The 19363-nt window shown below is 39.8% G+C and overlaps 2 protein-coding genes across 10 annotated transcripts in view; one reads left to right on the top strand and one right to left on the bottom strand.

The window, feature by feature from the left end:
• BMAL1 (basic helix-loop-helix ARNT like 1) overlaps positions 1-11571 on the top strand; it is a 57955-nt gene extending 46384 nt beyond the window's left edge. For 5 of the 7 annotated variants that reach the window (XM_069857528.1, XM_069857529.1, XM_069857532.1 and 2 more), the window contains 7 exons: positions 3212-3318; positions 3664-3814; positions 4392-4480; positions 6292-6400; positions 8193-8286; positions 9787-9889; positions 10479-11566. In XM_069857528.1, the coding sequence (XP_069713629.1) occupies positions 3212-3318; positions 3664-3814; positions 4392-4480; positions 6292-6400; positions 8193-8286; positions 9787-9889; positions 10479-10639 (814 nt within the window). In that variant the 3' untranslated portion in view covers positions 10640-11566. Of the gene's footprint in view, positions 1-3211; positions 3319-3663; positions 3815-4391; positions 4481-6291; positions 6401-8192; positions 8287-9786; positions 9890-10478 lie in introns of all 7 variants that reach the window. The other 2 variants (XM_069857533.1, XM_069857531.1) reach the window with 2 other exon arrangements.
• Positions 11572-12305: 734 nt separating this feature from the next.
• The window catches only part of BTBD10 (BTB domain containing 10), a 29389-nt gene continuing 22331 nt past the window's right edge, over positions 12306-19363 (bottom strand). For all 3 annotated transcript variants that reach the window (XM_069857539.1, XM_069857538.1, XM_069857537.1), the window contains exons 4-8: positions 17668-17770; positions 16805-16925; positions 15527-15724; positions 14046-14156; positions 12306-12624 (exon numbers count right to left, since the gene is read on the bottom strand). In XM_069857539.1, the coding sequence (XP_069713640.1) occupies positions 12314-12624; positions 14046-14156; positions 15527-15724; positions 16805-16925; positions 17668-17770 (844 nt within the window). In that variant the 3' untranslated portion in view covers positions 12306-12313. The remainder of the gene's footprint in view (positions 12625-14045; positions 14157-15526; positions 15725-16804; positions 16926-17667; positions 17771-19363) is intronic.

Genomic DNA, 19363 nt, shown 5'->3' with positions numbered 1-19363 from the left:
TCTTTTTAATTTAATAGAAAGTTTAAAAAACCACCACCTCTTCCGCAGTGGTGCGTAGAGCTGGTGGTCGCTCTGGAAGCTATGAGAGCATTTGTAGCCTTTCCGTTATTCAGAGTATGTGCCATTCTGGCATGCCAATGCTTGGTAATTTATGAAGGAGTTTTATTTTCAAACACTCAGACCTATTGCCCTGCTGGTAATTTTGAAGTATTTCTAAAATAATATGACTCAGAAAATGTTGACCTCTTGGATTTAAACACATATACTCTTATTTAATCATTTTGCATCTGTTGTTTGCAGTCCTTGGAATGTGTATTCTACTTCAAAGAGTTCTTTGAAAAGGAATTTTTAAGAAGTAGGTTTCATCTGTACACTTAAACTTGGCATCCTGTGATCCATGCTTCCACTGGAGAATATTTAGGCACCTGTAGAAGTTGAAAACTATCAATTTATTTCTAGTTTTCTTTTTGTATATATAGTCTTGGATGACTGCTTTGCCATTTACCTAAGGGAATCCAGCAAAGAAAGATGCTCTGTGATCTTAACTTTTTGCCCTTGTGGGTTGCATGGTCCCAGAAGAACTGCTGTCCATTAGCTACTGACTAGCTGGCCCACCATGGTCAGAGAACTACTGATCAGGTCTCTGTCAAAGCTGCAGGCTGCACTGAACAGACTTTAAAGAGAACCATCCTACCTCTTAATTTCTCAGTGCTTCTAATGACTCTAGTGAATTCTAGAGTAAGATTATTATACATGCAGTTGACATTATATACAGCTTCAGAATTCAAAGTTGCTTTAAGTTGGAGAAGCAAACTAAGGAAGCAAAGGATGAATTTGAAGAAGGGCAACAACAGTTTCCTTCCTTGCTTAGTAGGCTATGGTCAAATCTTGAATTCATGAAGTCTTTTGACATCTGCTGTAATTTGATGCATCTTCTTTCCAAAAAGCCTGTTTATCCTGCTATGAAAGTAAATGTAAAAGGCTGGAAAGTTACTTACTGGTGCTCATATTGGTTCTTAAAGACCTATGTCAGGTTTCCCACCACTGCAGTGCTGTTAAAAGGCTTGTTTACTTCAGTTCTTGGAAGGATACTCAAATAAGGTTGGTTTGGTTCCTGGCTCTTCCTTTTTAAAGATGAACTCTGCATTTTGCTACTTTGTGGTTCTCCAGAGGCTTTCGGAAAACTCCTCAAAGCGGTCTTGGAGCTGTCAGCAGGTTAAGTGTCCTGGGAGAGGATTCACCACACAAAAACCAGTTCAAAAAGTTATCTTGTGAATACCTGTAATGTTTCCTTCTCCAGGGCTGAGGTCTTTGAGCTTCCTGTCAGTGAGGACTTCAGCTGTAAGGCATCTGTTTGGTACTGAATGCTATTAGTGTCTGTGTGGAAAATACAAAAATGCCTTGTGTTTAAAAGCCATGTTTTAGTCAGCAGCACTCTATTTTTTGTGCTTCAATCCTTTTTCTGCTATTCTTATTCATATTTATGAATATGTACCAATTTCTGTATGTTATAATACTTCATTTGGGCTTTTTTTTAGGTTGCAGAAGAGGTGATTAATCTGCCTAGGTTTGTTCCTTATTACCCTTCCTATTTAATTTGTATTGGGATAGTTTGAAACTTCGTCTGGAAGTTCCTGGAAGAAACTGGAAGAATCTTCAACTGATTTCTTCAAGGAACTGTCATTTTTTTCAGTAAACTTTCTTCTAAGAAATGTACAAAATCAAAGTTCACTGTAGCTTACTAGTTTTTTGTTCTCCGTTCTTCTAGTGAGGATTTCAAACTCTTACCCTGGAGTCATTCAGGCACGTTGCTTTCTATCTTGATAGATAGGCTTGAGCCTTTTGTCTAGGGCTCCTGCAGATTTGATTCTGTTTGTCTTCTCCATCTTCTAAATGGTGCACATTTCAGGGTCTTCCTGCTTTGTTCCTTTCTCAACTATTTCTTCCTTCACTGGGAAGTCTTAAAATGATTTCCCAGGTGGTGGCTGCGTTCTGTGCACCACAGCAGTAATGTGCTTGTCCATCCCAGATACCCTCAAGTCTGTCTTGCGCTGTCCTCTGGAGGCTGGAGGCAAGCGTACACATCCCTAATGTACAAGGTGACAGCAATTCTTCCCTGCCCCTATCTGTTGTTTTCATGTTGGTCATGATTTAGAAGCTGTCATAACTTTAACAATTCTAGAAATAACTCTTGTCTTCTTGTTTTAACATACAGTTCTCTAGTGTGCTTAGCGGACTGGCCTGCTATAGCTTCTTCCTTGTCAAAAATGACCCTTTCACCTAGTGTTAAGCTGTTGTGTAGCTCATTGGCACTTACCCGCAGTGTTGCTTTCCCTTTTCCTCTAAAGCTTAGGCTACCAAGTTGATGCAGAAAGTCCTTTTTTCCTTTTTTTCTTGACATGTCCCCTATCCTCGCCCACAGCTCCTTGAGCACTACCTGAGAGTTAAATCAAGAATACCTGTCTTTCTCATGTTGCAGATCACCAGGTGTATTTTGTTCAGAAGTTTTCTGATGAGAAAGAAAATGAGTTAAGTCTGTGGCTGGTTCTGGTGAAATGGAAAAGTTGATTTATTTCCTTCATGCTCCTGCCTCACTTAAAGCAGAGACACAGAGCAGGTCTCTGTAGTGTTTATTCAGAAAAATTCTATTTGTTAATTTTTCTTTTTTATGGGTGTAGGTGCAGGGGTCGGTGGGGTGATTTTTGTCCCACGCTTAATGCTTGTGACTTGAGGGGAGAACGTGGTCCTGAAAGACTTGTTATGTATAATTTGGTCTCTGTGCAGCATCAGCACTGTGGGTACACAGAGGAACACAGTTTTTCAAACCTTTGATGTCTACTTTTCAATGCATTTTATGCAGAAGGGTTTGTATTATCTTGTGGCTGCTCGTAAGGCAACTTTTTTCAGGTTTAAATTCTCAAAATTACAATATACTTCCCAAGCTATTTAGGAAGTCTTACATCTCCTCCAGTGGGGATACAGCTGTTAGTGTTATGTATTTTTTTAATTACCTGATAATTAAAAAGAGCATTCTTAATGATTTTTTTTTTCTTACCTTCTAAGCTGAAAATACCTTTCCGCATTACTTGAGCCTTACCCAACTTCAGTGTGAGTCTTAGCAATCCGTTACTAATGCTTCAACTTGAAACGATTTTTTTCTTTTTTTTTGAAACGATTTTATTTTTTTTCCCCTCTACCTCCCTTCTCCAAGGGCAACAGCCATTCTGGCGTACTTACCCCAGGAACTTCTAGGTACTTCGTGTTACGAATATTTTCATCAAGATGATATAGGACATCTTGCAGAATGTCATAGACAAGGTACGGTTATTAATAATTCAGTAAAGAAATCTTGTAAAAATATTGGGAACAATTCTGTATTAAGAAAATCAAACAAACCTGAAAAGATTTGGATATTTCTCTGTTCTCAAATTATTTAGTCAAGAATATTGTGCTGCGTTTGCCAAACAGTGATTGGCTTAGACTTCCATGGATTTTCATTGAATTTTTGAGGTTAATGAGGGGGGGTGTGGAGTGACTGCAGAAACGGCATTTTTCTTCAGGGGCGAAGGGATGAATTAACTAAATTTTCCCTGATAAGCGCTCTGCTTCTCTAGTTACGGTGCCTGTTTACCACAAGGCTACTTGCTTTCTGTCGGTCTTTAGTTTTGCAGACAAGAGAAAAAATTACAACTAACTGCTACAAGTTTAAAATAAAAGATGGCTCTTTTATTACATTGCGGAGTCGCTGGTTCAGTTTCATGAACCCTTGGACCAAAGAAGTTGAATACATTGTCTCAACAAATACAGTCGTTTCGTAAGTATTTTTCTCTTAGCAAATGCATGTAAATGCCAATTGCTTTGCCCTCTTTTCAGATGGGATTTGTTCTCAATTTCTTCTATATGACAATAGGCATCTTCTCCAGGTAACACCCAGAACTGCATACCTGGGGAGAGGGGAAGTAGTTTGATAACCGCAGTAGCTTTCCATCTGTTTATTAAAGCCTGCACAACTGTAAATATCTTCCTTCTTTGAGAAAGCTTGGGGTTCCAGTCTTTGTAGGAACTTACACGGGATGCATTTCTTTGCTTCTGTAGGTACTTTGCCCCATCCTTTTCTTTTTCCTTGAGGTTTCTGTACAGGTGCAGTGACTTCAGAGTAGAATAACTGCCGTAGAGGAATTCTCTTTGGGCTCCGTGTTGCACACCGAGTTGTGACATGGTGGTTTATTTCTGTTGTTTTTCTAGCCCTGGTGTCAGTCACAGGGCTTCTTTCACAGAGGTGACAGTGACTCACTGAGTAAACCCTGAGGGACTCCATTCTGACGTACAGGCTGAGTGGGTGTTACACAGGGTTTTCTGTCACTGATTCTTCTAATTCTTGAAATCCACAGCACCAACGTACTCGATAGTGGAGACGCAGCCTTTCCACAGCTTGCGACTTCTCCCCACAGCATGGACAGTGTGCTTCAGGCTGGAGAAGGTAACGCTGTACTGGGAGGAAATTATTGGTTGCACTCTGGCATTGAGAATTCAATATACATAAGAAAAATAAGTTTAGAGGCAAAAAAGTACTACTGCAGTTCTTGCCCGGCCCTGTTGAACTTAAATACTGATGTAGGATATAAGCTGGTCAAAAATTGAACGAGGCAGTTAAAAGAAAGAGGTATAAACAGTATTGGAGGAGTGGCAGAGAGCATGCATGGTGCTATCTGTACATCGTCCCAGGGTGAATTCACATTCTGTGGTCACTCGGGGTGGATGGTTCATAAATATAGTTGGGCCATTGGGCTATTGCCCCTCACCTGCCCTTGCTCTGACTTTTTGTCCAGACATAGAGACTGACCTCTGGTAAGCACCCTGGGCTTGCTACGAGTGCTGCGCATCACCGAACAGTCTCTTGTGACGGGTGGCACACAGCACAATGCAGAGCAGAGCTGGGTTTAATAACTAAGCATTACTGGAGCAGGGTAGATGTGAGGTAGAATAGAAGGATGCAGTGACATCCTGTGGATGAAAGGTGAGGAAAGAAAGATGGTGATAACACTGAGGCTCTTTCTGAAGAGCTGAGAAACGTTGCTTTTAGAGATCTTACTTACTAGATGCTACTTCTAGCAGATCTGCTTTTACAGCTATAAATCAAGGATATTGCACATGTCTGGAATTACTTTGTACGTTGTAGACAATGCACTTAGCAGAATAGTACAAGGCTTAACAGAAAAGCCCAGCTTTGCTGATCTCTGCTTTGAAAAATGCAGTTCAGCAAGTGAAACTGTGGAGGAGGAAGGGTGGCAAAGCATGGGTCAGCTGATGGTGGTAGGAACAGAAATTGCCATGTAGGCACAGTGGTTAGTAGAGAAGGTAGAGTAACGGCTTTAATGTGGTGTTTGGGCCTTCTGAAAACATGTAGAACAAACTGTTGTCTAATGGCACAAGCTTATTCTTGCTACAACACAGCCTTTGAAAAGAAAACAGATGTAGGATATTGTCATACTGACATTTCTTGGCCCAAGAAAATAAAGTTAAATTAAGAAGTCTAATTTCAAGAAGTTCTGATTACCTTTTAGCTGAACCTTCTCACCCCCTGATGGGCCTGAGCCATAGAAACAGAGAGTTGCTATTGTTAAATTTGAATTTGTAAAAGAAGGCAGTTGTCAGTTATGCATAAGCAATGCTACAGGCTTTCTTGCTCTTTCAGTATGATCTTTTCTTCTCTATGCTGCCTTCAAGTATATCGGGCTCCTTCTTGCTTACCTCTCAAGTGTTGTGCAAGTGTCAAATCACATTAAAGCAACAGCCAGATTTCAGCTCTTCAGACCTTACTTTTTCCTCCTTTCTTAGATACTTGCAGTTACCTACAGGGATTTTAATTTATGTACATCAGGTAAACTTGGGCTTATCCCCTACTGAATGGAATATGCTCTGGCAAGTCCTTCCCACATAGCAAAGAGCCAACGTGTCTGGAGATGTGCCTGTTCAGTAACAGAATAATTAGGTCTGACAAGCTATTCTTTACCAAGTTGGGACAAGAGGTACTACCAGATGCTTGAAACAGCCAGATTCTGATAAGAGTCAGGACATGTCATGTACCTGCTGGTACAGAGGGATGTCTAAGAGGCATTGCATAGCTCAGTGCAAGCGAGAGCTTTGAAGGTACTGTCACCAGTTGGTGGAATTGTAAATAAACACAGCTCAGAAGGTCCTGCAGCTTGTCAAAACATGTCTAAATAAAAATGCTTTTTGGAGCAGGTTTGTAAGCTATTATCTGCCCTTAAAGTTATCAATTTATTTCAGGTGGCCCAAAAAGGACGCATCCTACTGTGCCTGGAATTCCAGGTGGAACAAGAGCTGGGGCAGGTAAAATAGGGAGGATGATCGCTGAAGAAATCATGGAGATTCACAGGTGAGAGGAAATGGTATAAAGTTGAGAGGAAAATCAGCCTTCTAAGTTTTTCTAACTTTTCCCCTATATCATATGCCCACACATCAAGAGGAAATTAAGGAAGTCTTTCTTCAAGCTGAATACAGAATGATACAATTTTATGAGTAGACAGCTACAGATACCTACCCAGAACACCTGAGGCAGTCAAAGCCCAGGGCTACAGCCCTGAAAAAGTTACAGCCTTCCAGCTTTCTCCTGTAAAAGACAAATACTGGAACTTCCTTTGTAATGGTGATACTGTTTCTAGTAAACATATAATTAGTGAAAAAGAACAACTAGCTAGAAACAAATCCATTTCCAGACTATTCATTTTCCAGTGACTGAAGGCTGCAAGTGGCACAACCTCCAGATGCCAAAGCTATTGAGTACATGCCAAAAAAGCAACGTTTGTTTTCACGTGATCCACTTTGCTGAGATGCTTTTAGATTTGTTAGATACGGAAGTTCAGCTTGTGCAGTTCTCCCACAGCTTTTTGCGTGAGGACACAATGATTAAGCCAGCTCCGCCTGCCCGGGGCAGCCTGTCTCAAAGTCAAGATGTAGGTCTCAGGTTTAAACACGAAGTCTTGCAGCACCCTGCTGTAAGGGACTGGAGTAACACATTGTGTCTTACCTATATAAGCAGTACTTCCAACAGGTATCACTCAATTTCTGTTGGTTAAGAATCCCCGTTTTCCATGAATTTCCTCTTGGGAGTTTTTCACCCTCGCACAGATGTGGTCTCATCCAACAGAAATTTAGTGGCAGTAATTTAACTATAATGAGCTGCAATTCAGGAAAACATGCAGTCTGTTTCACACAGTTTTGTTTCTGCTCAGGCCAGATACTACTTCTATCATTGTTTAAGCAAGCAGCAGACCTATTACATCAGGTTTCTTTCCTACCTATAAGAACAGAAAGAAGGAGAGGGAGGGAAAAAAAAAAAGAAGAAAATAGGAAAAAAAAAAGCCTCATCAAGACTGACCCAATACTTTGAAACTTAACTGTGCCTTTTAGTAGCTGTGAAACACTTAATTAGTCTCAATGAGTATAGTAGTGTAGCTTACCACCCATGTTTGAATTTCATTTCGAGATCCTGGGTTAGTTCCAGTCCTTTTTCAGCAGCTGTTACTATTTTCCAAAGCTGCCTTCTGTTCAGTTTTCCCAGAGGAACTCTGCCAAGGATAAGATTCCCATTTCCATTGCTTTTCTCTGTAATTACCCCTCTCCTCCCTTTAGTCTGTTGGTTCTACTGCTAATACATTATTCATTAATAAAAAAATGATATTTGATCAATCTATGGAATATTGAAGTGAAAAATGCTGCTCCAGACAGTTAAAAAAAAATAGCATTAACTGTCTCAGCTGCCCAGTGGAGCAGCAGCTCACTTAAGGAGTCCAGATTGCAGTGACCGAGGCAGATCAGATTCTTAGCTGGTTGAAATTGAAGTAAAATACAAGAAATTAGGCTTTCCTCAGTATCCAAGACCTTTTCCTTCTGACTCTGTGAAGGCTGTACAGGAACAAAAAAAGGGGGGAGGAGGTAAAGCTTGCAGGCTGAGCAGGCTGGACAATTTATACACAACTATTCATCAGATGAAAATGTTGCTACTGCTGATTTGAGTAACACTGAAAAAGGAAATTACAAAACCAAAATTCATGCTTTTAACACCTTATGTCACCTGATATTAAAGCAAGCATTTGAAACTCCAAGTCTCTGGCACCTAAGTCTTGAAGTTGCCTGTAAATGTGTTCCCTATTTTATCCATATTTTAGGATAAGAGGATCATCACCTTCTAGCTGTGGGTCAAGTCCACTGAACATTACCAGCACGCCGCCACCAGACACCTCCTCCCCAGGAGGCAAGAAGGTAAGAACAAGCTTTACATCAGCCTTGTAGCAGTAGCAGCAACCAATGTGAGATCATGCTTAGAGAATGATGTGGTGTCAAAATCCCTTTAAAATAGTCCCTGAAGTGCAGAGACCGGTAGTTCTTAATGTTCGCAGTTTTTGAAATCACCTGTAGAGTTTCACTTTCTTTTAACAAAGCTGCAGGCTCTCCTCATCTCTTTTGAGCCTACAGAAACTCTTTACCACCACATACTGGTGAACACTGGAGTTGCTGTCGTTTCAGCACTGACTGCACTCAAATGAATCACAGCAGTTTTACTGTCTGCTCTAGCACAAAATGTAAGAATTGGATACTTTACTGTGGTCTGACAGTTTATTTTCAAATCAATACCGTGTACCATGCCTCATTCTAAGGTTGCTTGAGTAGCACTCACATACCACGATCAACACTTAACTACCTGAACACTTGTCCTGCCTGCATTAAAGTCATCTAGTAAATTGCAGTTTATGGTAGTTATATTCAAGGCAGGAAGAGCGCTTACCCAAATCAATATTCTAGCTTTTCCACCTGATATTATGATGACTGTACAAAAGAATTGCTTGTACGGGAGCAGATAGCTGACAGCAAATACCTCTGTCTATTCCTGTCTCTGCTCTGGAAATAAAACTTGAAGTTGGAAGAAACTCAGAATTTTAGGATAGTTATTCTTGATCCTTCTGCCCTACAGTAATTAGACATCTGCCTATGGTAGGAGCCACTGTAATAGAATAAAGGAAAATACACACAGAGAGTTGTGTATTTCTGATAGGGGACCCCCTTGATATTTCTTGTTAGACTGCATTTGCTAGAAAAAAAGTTGCAGCTGATGCTGCCCTCAGAAGGTAGCTCACAAGTACTTACCTTTCAGTATATGCTTATCTGAGCAATTCAAAGTTATGGCTCAAGTTCTGCTGCTCCCTCACTATCTAAGAATCCGGGAGAAGGTTCTTCAGTTTGTGGTGAGCTCTGGTACGCACTGTACTGCTGTGCTGCTCTGTACCAGGAGATGGTTAGAGGTACAACCCAGGAGCAGTGCTTGGCTCATACAGTCTGTCTCTCTGGGAGTATCAAACTCCGAAAATTAAGGATCTTGGCTGACAGTCCTGTATCTGTACTGTATTTGTAAGTTCCCAAGCTTTCTCTAGTTAGTTGTAATTACTGTCACTTGGTGTACTTACAAAGCTGACTTGCAAAAATCCCCCAAGGCCTTTTTCCAGTAGCTTTTCAGAAGTTCAGCAGGTAGCACTGACTTGCTCTTTTCCCATCAGGTGGTGATGTTCTGTCCATCCAACAGCCGTGTGATGGGTGTAACGGGGGCAGTAGCCCCTAGTTTACCACTGGTGTCATTAGTCAGTGTTTAGGTGATGGGGTTTTCTTTTCAGGAAGCCCATCTTCCCTCTATTAAAGATCCCAGTATAGGGCAGTAATACCTCATGCAACATTTCATGCTGGTTTGTGGCTTCTGTTTTTTCTTTCAAGATCTTAAATGGTGGCACTCCAGACATTTCTTCAGCCGGGTTACTGTCTGGGCAGATCCAAGATAACTCTGGTTACCCATATTCTGACAACTCCTCTATTCTCGGTAAGTGAAATCACATGCTAACATCCTTTAACACCAATGAAACACAAACGGACAACTTTAACAAGCTGTTATCAGCAAGAACTTGCTTTCACCACCTCCAGGCCATGGCTGAGACACAAAGCCCATAACCTAACAGTATTTGCCTGAAGAGCAGCCTGGCAGTCCTTTGCTAGCTTACTTTGTATCACATTTTGGTTTAGATGGTACTTGGAAGCCTCTCTTCTCTTGCTGGATCAGTGTGAATTAGCTGAAATCACCTGCTTTTTGTGAATGCTTTTAAACAACTGAAGACAAGGCGGAGGCTGACAATTAGCTGTTGCTCTAGTCTTATTTTTGAGGTACACGCAGGAGGTTGTCCTTTTTAGTCATACTGGTGATTCCTGAGGAGTGACCTCACCTTTGTTTTCTGACACCCACCTGTCAATGAGATCCCCAGAACTGAGGCAACCTGTTATCAGACAGGTTAATACTCTGGAAGGTATTGAGCCTGTTCAAGTCATACCTCAAGTCCTACAGCAAGCGCCCAGAGCAAGTAAAGCAAACTAAAGGGAACTGAACTTGTGACAAGTTCCTGTATTTCCTCCTACAGGGGAGAACTCTCATATAGGCATTGATATGATTGACAACGACCAGGGATCAAGCAGTCCTAGCAATGACGAAGCAGCCATGGCAGTAATAATGAGCCTTCTCGAAGCAGATGCAGGTCTTGGTGGCCCCGTAGACTTCAGTGATTTGCCGTGGCCCTTGTAAGCGATGCACCTGGTGTCAGCATCCAACTATCGAAGTGCATTTATTGGTGGAGTTCTACAGTCTGTGAAACTTGTTGGACTGAGAAGCTTTTATGGATGAATTTCATAAAAGCTGTATCAGAACGCAACTCATCCTACCATGTGTAATTCAGACAAAGTGGAATAACCTGCTACAGTGTTCTGTGTTGATTTGGTTAGCTGTGTATAGCTTGCAATACTTGTATATTTTGAATTCTGTTGTTGGAAATTTTTTTTAAATCACTGTGCAACTCACTGGCATCAGTGGTAGCTTTTATATGCAAATGACCATTTCAGATGTATGGTGTGTTTTTACACTGCAAAACAGTCCCCATGTGGATATTTCTTATACTAATTGTACCATAAAGCTGTTTATTCTTTCTTGTAAGAATCCTTTACTATAAATATTGTTAAAGTGTAATGTATTAGACAGTTAAATATTTTTAAAATAAATGTTTCCCTTGTTCTAAGATGGAGCATTTACTTTGATAAATAAATTTGATAAAACCCTGCTGAAGGTGCATGCTAGAAGCAGTTGCCTATTTATCATTTCTTTAGCCTTGGGGAGAAAAAGGGAAAAAACCCAATGCCTTACGTACACCCACACGGTGCTGTCACTACAACAACTTTCTAGAGCAGCTATTATTATTATTACCTACCCTCAGATTCAAGTTTATACTAAGGAAATAAACAACACTAAGAGAAAAGTGATGTCAGACTCAGCCTACACCTTGAGAAATACTTGTTTTCAACTCGATATTAACCGTCCTTCCCCGAGGAAAGAAAAGCAACTACTTACAAAAATTCACTGCCACAGGTAATCTTATTCACAGATACTTCGAACCCATTAAAATAATGGAAACTTTATTTGCATGAAAAACTTGTTTACAATCATTAATAAATGAAGAATGAACCAGTTGCATTTTCCTATTTCATGACACTTATGAAAAATGTATTAAATAAATATTTGTGAACAGCTTAAGGTAAGGCAAAATTTAAGATAAAGCCCCTCTCCATCGTTCACACTTTTTGAACATGGCTCACACTGCAAACAAGTGAAAAAATTCACTGAAGAACTTCTGACTTTAACAAGATGTTTCATGGGTAATTGAATCATGTCCTCAATCCAAAAACCCAGTAGTAAGTAGTTTTGTGCTCGACCATATACAATAACTTTAAAAGGGCCAATCTATTCAGAGCAAAACTATTTACAGTCAATACTTTTGATAGAAGCACTTTGTTAGTATTGTGCAATACATTTATAAAAAATGGCTTCAAATTCCATTTATCAACCATTTATAAAGTGCTACTATCAACTCCAATTCTGCGTTTCTAACTCCTGTGTAACGATGCTGATGTACATTAGCCACCAGCATCCCGGTATTTTTGATGGGCTTCAGAGTGAGGACAGTCCTGCATACAAATCACCAATGTCACAAACCTACTGGCAAACACATACATGTAACTGTAACCCCAGGACGTTTGATCTGTACTCTGTCAAAAACAATCGGGTACTCCCTGTGGTCTTTTCAAAGGTCCGTACTGCAATATCCTAAACACTGTTACACAATGGGAAAAACTGGAATTGCAGCATAGGATGAGCTGAGTACAGAGTCACTTTAGAAGTAGCATGCTTTTATTTTATTAAGAGTCTAGATCAGAGCGGTGGGTTTTGTCCCTCGGTATCCATCTCGCTGTTGTTAGATGGAGGATGAATAGGCAGAATATCCAGCTCATCTACTTGGGGGGTAGGATGCATCACCACAAGCTGGTCCTGGGGTATATCTGCTGCCGCCGCTGCTAGATTTGTTATGGATTTGCTTTTCACACACTGAAAGTCGACATGCCGACTCTTTCCTTCTTCCTTCTCCCATGACATCCGAATAAATGGTCTTTGGACATAGTTATAAATGACCTCTGGCCTTCCGCCCGGTCGCTTTTTCACTTTCTCTTTGTATGTAGGGTAACCTAAGAAACAGAGTACAGCAGTAGTGAACATTTCCTGTACTGTTTAGTTGAGGGTTTTCCTTTACAAAAAGGCAGAGTGTGGAAGCAGAGAGATGATCAGCAGTTGTCATCATCAACATCCTGCCTGGAAACAGATGCCATCGTGGTGTTCTCCATGTTATCTATGCAAGCAGCAGTTTAACTGCCAACCAAAATGCAAGGAAAGAGGCTACGGTGCTGTTGACAATGAATATAACTACAGGCAAAGGCAGTTGCTCCTTTCTTGAGCCAAAAGCAGCTGGCTGTTTCTAAAACACCCTGACCTGGAAAGTGGGGAAACGAGATCTCAAAAGCAGAGAATAGCATTGATCTGATCTGTGGTTTAACCTCCTGGGTGGAATCAGCACATTCCTCTCAGCTCCCCAAGATGATGAAAATACATTGGCTTAGACAAATTATCAGTTCGGGTTGTGCTGTGTTCAAAGTCATCTCTCACCTCTACCAAAGCAATAGTTTTCATTACTAAAGTCACCTATTATTATGGGGCACTAGCATTAAAATTTAGTCAAGCAGTTGTTCTTTGTCTAAACCAAGTCATGCCAGCAGCAGTAATCTGGTGTCAGCCAGCGAAACGCACAAAACCAGTTCTTTAGTTGAACAGTGTGTCAGCCTGAAGGCTCACACCCTGTTCAGCTCAACTTATTTACTTACTTTAGAGATCACGAGCAGTTAAAAGCATTTGCTTTTAGTTGGCAAATTACATGTTACTATGACAACTTGGTGAGTGAATGAGAAATCCTGTAAATTACGAAGGCTGGATTTTTAAATATTTGGGTCCACAATCAGAAGGAAAATTAAATGTGAAGAAACCCAGTTGTTACATGCACAATAAAAATCTAAGGCTACTTAATGTAGTTGTCTTTTGTAAAGCCAGAGGTGAGATTTTACAGACAAACATCTTGGAGTTCAGGAGGCTGATTTCAGATTAATATTTATTTGCATGTCAATGATCCATTTGATAGCTTTATATTTCCTGAAAGAAAATATTTACTTAACAGCATTTTAAGCCCCAAAAAGGACACCAGACCAAGAACAGAATATACAAAGCTGTAAAAATGCATCTTCAAATAAATACAGAGATTTGGTGTGAAAATTAAAGGGCAAATGACATGAGATGCAAGTTGTCAGTCAATAGAAACCATCTAAGTTAATCTGTGAACAGTCCAGCAGCTCCACACATCTTGCAGACCACTCATGAGCCTGTCAGTTTTTCTAGCTGGACCCATTGTTTATCGGGTACCACTCCTCCTCTGGCTGTTGTAGCATCTAACCTCGACAGGAAACACAATACCAACCCTTTACTGTTCAGCTGCAGAGAGGATCATAAAGCAGGTAGGTGCAGCAGACCTTCTCCCCCTCAGAATTAGCAATACTCCTCTTACCTTCAATGCCCAGACGGATCTTCTTGAGCCCCCTTTCCTTCAGAACTGATTTGGCCACATCTCGATTTTCAATGTATTTGAAGAATCTATACAACTTCGTACTGTAAATAACTAAAAATACATTTTAATGAGTAAAAACTGCATTCAAAGATTAAACTTCCAGTCTTAAAACACAATGATCTTTTTTCACTGTTTTGATTTACTCTAAAATTTGTTTCATAATAGCAGGAGAGACTCAAGAACTCCTCAAGACATTCAGAAGAGAAGTCAGAGAAAAATGGCTGAAGGACCTGTGAAATGAGCTGGCTGCACTCATCTTTCCCCCTATCAATTTAGTCTGGTTTAGATACTTAAGGTTTTTTGTTGGATTCGGGAATGCAATAGGGTAACTCACAACACAAGCCACATTATGCACTCCCAACTCCACCTCTGTAAAAGAGACATCAATTTTTTCTCCCCCCTTTTTGATGGAGTTCCTGCAGACATTAAAAATGTTTCCATTCTGCTTGCCATTATGTGAGGGAGATCTCCAAATCAGTTTCAGAAAACCCAGACTTATGAAGCAGAGGAACACCTTTGAAATTTCAATTATAACACCTTAAAATAAAGGAGCACAGCCATCAAACCCATACAGCTACAGAGATCCAAATCAACTGTTTATGAAAAGTACAGATGTAACTAATTACTTAGGGTAGGGAGTATTTTTAATTAACCTAGTTTAGGGACATGAAGGTCCTAAAAACCCGAGCCACTTGTGTTACTACAGTAGAACAGCCACAATTGATCTATAATCACACCAAACCTCCTTTCTTTAAGGAAAGCTGCAGGTTTGCATCCTCAAAAAATGTAATTTTTTGTTGGTGTTGGTGTTTTGTTTGTTTTTTTTATTTCAGAAAACCAGAACAAAAAAAACCTGTAATACTTTGAAGAGATTTCCAAGATTTTAAACTGCTGGAGTACAAAGAGTATCTCAAGCTCCTATATGCCCCACAAACCTCCCAAATTTCAAGTTTTCATACTGAAGGAACATTTTCAACCACAAGCACAGCATTGACAAGGAAGGGCACTCTACTCACAGGTCCTTTAAACTCCTCTATACACCAAACCATTACACTTCCAAAGCACTAAAACGATTTCCCCCTCACCCCGAAAAAATTCTCGTTTTCTCCCATAGTAAACATGACTCCCATCCATTTTTCTCAAGCCTTTTCTGGAAACTTATTTCCTTCCCCCTCATTGACTGACAATAGGTTAATAACAAAAATTAGCTTCTCTTTTTAATCAGATTTGAACATAATATGCAACATATGCTTCCATGAAACAAAACATTAAGCAGAACTATCAAAACTTAAGTTTGTGAGGCAGTAGGGATGTTGTAAAGGTTTTGCTAACAACACTTATGTACAAATATCTTAAAACAGCACATTTACTGCTACCTCTACCTTAACATGGCTTGGAGTAAACAATGAAAATAAACTTACTTTGTGAATACTCCTCTCCCATTTGTGGAGGATACTCTTCATCCCAGTCAACAACATCATCATCTGTCAGCACAACAATGTGGCACTCCCTCTCACCACTCTGTGCACTAGCAACCATTAATGGGAGAATCATTTCTTCTAGATAAAACTCAAACTGTTTGCGAGCACCATCATTTGATAATTCATGCATAAGAGCACCTAGAACAAAATTTTAAGCATAGGTACATTTCAAAGCTTGGTAAAGAAAAGAAAGCAGGAATAAGAAACAGAGCAGTTCTGTTTATTTTGCAGTATTTCCTGCAGACAGCTGTAAAGACACAGTCTATCAGAACGCCTTCCAAGTTTACCAGAAGCCACATCAGAAGTTCAAACTAATAGGACTGTCCTGCAGATATTAACATTATGTTGGGTAGGCAATCGAGTGACTTCGAGGAGACCTACTTTGTGTTTCACTACTGCTAAACACTTGGTAATCGTATGTAAGACTCCTCTTGGGCTTCTTAAAAGAAACATTATTTAAGCCAGTTGCCAAAAGAGTAGAGCGCACAACCCCCTTTTCATAAGCAGTAGCTTAAAAACAAAGCCTCTCAAAATCCTCACAGCATGAGCTGCTAAATCCTTTTGCTAAGGACAAAGTGCACCACGACTATGACTCAGCAGGCAACGTGCCGTGAGGTCACCCTGCTGCTGGTGAAGACAGGTGCCCTGCGCAGTTCTCACAGCTGGAATGCCACAGCTTGGCCCTGTGCGGGGCCAAACACTATGGGATCATAGGAACCAAAAGACACAGGCCAGGCCATTTAAACCTTCAGCCAAAACTCTGGCTGTGCTCAGGGACGGAAAGAGCTGAAGAGAGACTACCCACTGGGAACAATGTGCCTTACACCACCGGCACTGCCATGCTACTTTTGTTAGCAACACAGCCTAATTCTCAGAGGCAAGGAGTTGAAAAATTACCCTCCCCCTCTGCAAAAAAGATACCACTCAATGGTACTGTAACTGTACTGCAAATGCATTAGAGTAAGTATTCCATAGAGCTGACCGCAGAAGAAAAATATCTGAATATCAGATACTGAAATATCAGAAACACTTCTTCACAAGGTGTACATCCATTGTCTTTGGAGCTTTATTACATAAGAGACAAAAAGGACAGATTTTGCTCATGTAGTGTAAGCCATGTTCCTTACATAAAGGATACACTTTGGCACTAATTCCCCTGATATATTTGCTTATGTTAGTCTGTATAATTCAAATTATTTTAATAAATTCTGTACTTACTGAGATCTCTGCATTTAATAGTACTATACTCAAAAGAGATACAGAGATAGTCACACGCTTCTCTCAATTCAGGAATAGATATCCCATCAGGACAGCGTATCACTCCAGTCTTGTAGTAATCCTACAGAAATGCAGCAAACAAAAAACACAATGGACTTCAACATTCACCAACAGAAACATTTCATCATTTCATTTATGATGCTTTCTCCACAAGCAAACCCCCAAAATGTGAAAGAGCAATATTCGTTAAACTTTGTAAATCTTACTGTCCTCAAATTTACCAATTTTCTGAGCTGCCTCGACAGCAGTGAGCTCTGGTCAACACTGTTATTTAAGTGACAACTATTAATATTGATCATTTTGGTGTGTGTATACTGTCTTTCATCTATAATTCACTCAGCTTTTGCTATTCCAATTCTGCTGACAAAGCAGCATGGCAGCTCTACTTCTTTGGGTAGATATGAAATACATAGGGTGCTATTTTCTTCTTAGACTGAAGTTTGCTTTTCTTCTCTTAGCTGCAGCAAGCTAGCTGCCAGTATTCTGTCTCATCTAATTTCAGCACAAGAAGGGCTGAATATATCTGAACTTTGTGAACTACATGTATAGGAGAAGGGGAACAAATTTCTGGCAGGCAGTAGTTTTTCAGTCCATTTCACACATGCTTTCTCTCTCCATGGCTCTCAAATGCACAAGTCTAGAAAACCTAGGGGAATGTTCTCATATTAATAATAGAGAACAACACAAGAGAAGTATTTATTCTATCCACAAAGTCCAGATATGTGAGTAAGGCTAAATAAAGAAGGTATGCCTTGTAATAAGCACAGTACTTCTCCTAACAGCACCTGCCCATGGAAACTCACCAGAATAGCACGGAACACAGTGGAACCAATTCCTTCAGCAACTTCATACTCTCCTTTTTCATTAGGACGTGTAAAGTTATGTTCTCTGCCTGATCCAAACATCCTGCTCAACAGTAAAAGTAATTTGGTTATAATCCCTTACAAGCATTTTTTTAATGTCAATCTGAAAAGTACAATGTCAAAAACTGTACTGAAATGGCAGGGAAACACTAGGCTATTCTATCTCATGTGTATAACACCGTTCAGTTTAGTTTATGTTTAGCAGTACTACTAGAAAATAGAAAGGAGGGCAGTGTAACTCAAAAAAGTATAGATTTATTCTGCAATCTTTACTTGTCAATACCCTTTGATCAACCTGAAAGTTAGACCAAATGATGTCCTGCCTGGGCTGAAGGTGGTGGGAACCAAAATAAGTCATCTTTGGCATTCATGGGGTGACGTAGCAGAAAAACATCTTTCTGGTGTAATTCTCATTATTTAAAGACAATTGACATAGCTTATGAAACCAGACTTAGTGTTCAAGTACATGCAAATCACCTCAATTTCACTTAAAAGGTTTATTAATTCAAAACTGTAAATAACACCCTGACAGAAGATACCCGTACCTAAGGGTAGCACGTACAGCATATTTCTCCCTGCTAAGATGCAAAGAGAGTTCAACTAAGGAGAAAACTTAAAGTCATAAACAGTATCTACAGTATCCCATCAGATTGCCAGGAAAAAAAAGGTGACTTGAGAGCACAACTTTGATACAGAATTACATTCTCTACTTACAAAAAGCATTGCCATCTACTCTTTGTTTTATTCACAAATATATCTGATGGCAATGTTTAGCTTTCATACGTGCAACCCAAAGAAAGAGTTGGTGTACTGTCTGCAGTTATAAAGGAGAATGATGTCACCTCTTTCATTTAACGATCTGATATGTGTTTTCTGACCACTCTTCAAGACAGGAAATAATATTTAGGAAAAAGGCAGTCTAACAGGATATAGGCTTAAGGCAAATAATACATTCTTCTTACAGTTACTTTTACATCCCAGGATGCACTAGCTAAGCTGTTCCTGTTTAGCATCCTGTGAACTGACATTGGGGGAAAGTGGGTTTATAAATAACTTGACTTTTAGAGCAGTATTTCTATATCTTTATTAACCTACTTTTGAATTGGCAGAAGATAAAATAAGCTTGTTCCTTGAACCAATCCCAAAGGGAGAATAACTCAGCAATGCACACAAAAAATCTAGTGCATTAGCCAGCACCACTTACTTTGAGGCTGGGCACGGAAAAGGAAACTATTTCACCACATAACTTCACACTGATACCCTCCCTCCCATTTGTTAGTCTGTGTATGTATTAGACATACACAAATACATCAATGATTTATTTCTTTTAATGATTACTTCTATTTATTTCTGTTTACACAGAGAAGTGTTTTGGTTTTTTGGTTTTTTTTTTTGATTTCTCTGTAACTCTTCCCCTCGACTTTTCACAAGATAGGGAAGCAAGGTACTATATCCCATGCAGTGGTGATTTAAACAAAGCTGAAATTGTTTAATCATATCATTACCAGTACCCTTGCAAATAACTTTATACATATTTATTAATTATATCCTTTGGGGCTAAGAGAAAGTCATATTTTAAACAAAAAAGCCAAATCCAAAATGACACAGACCTAAACCTTAATTTACTTCTTGCCAC

This window comes from Phaenicophaeus curvirostris, chromosome 5 (genome assembly GCF_032191515.1).
Source record: "Phaenicophaeus curvirostris isolate KB17595 chromosome 5, BPBGC_Pcur_1.0, whole genome shotgun sequence".
In the NCBI taxonomy this organism is placed as follows: domain Eukaryota; kingdom Metazoa; phylum Chordata; class Aves; order Cuculiformes; family Cuculidae; genus Phaenicophaeus; species Phaenicophaeus curvirostris.
The sequence above is the reverse complement of the archived record's forward strand: the minus strand, read 5'-3'. Positions and strand labels throughout refer to the sequence as shown.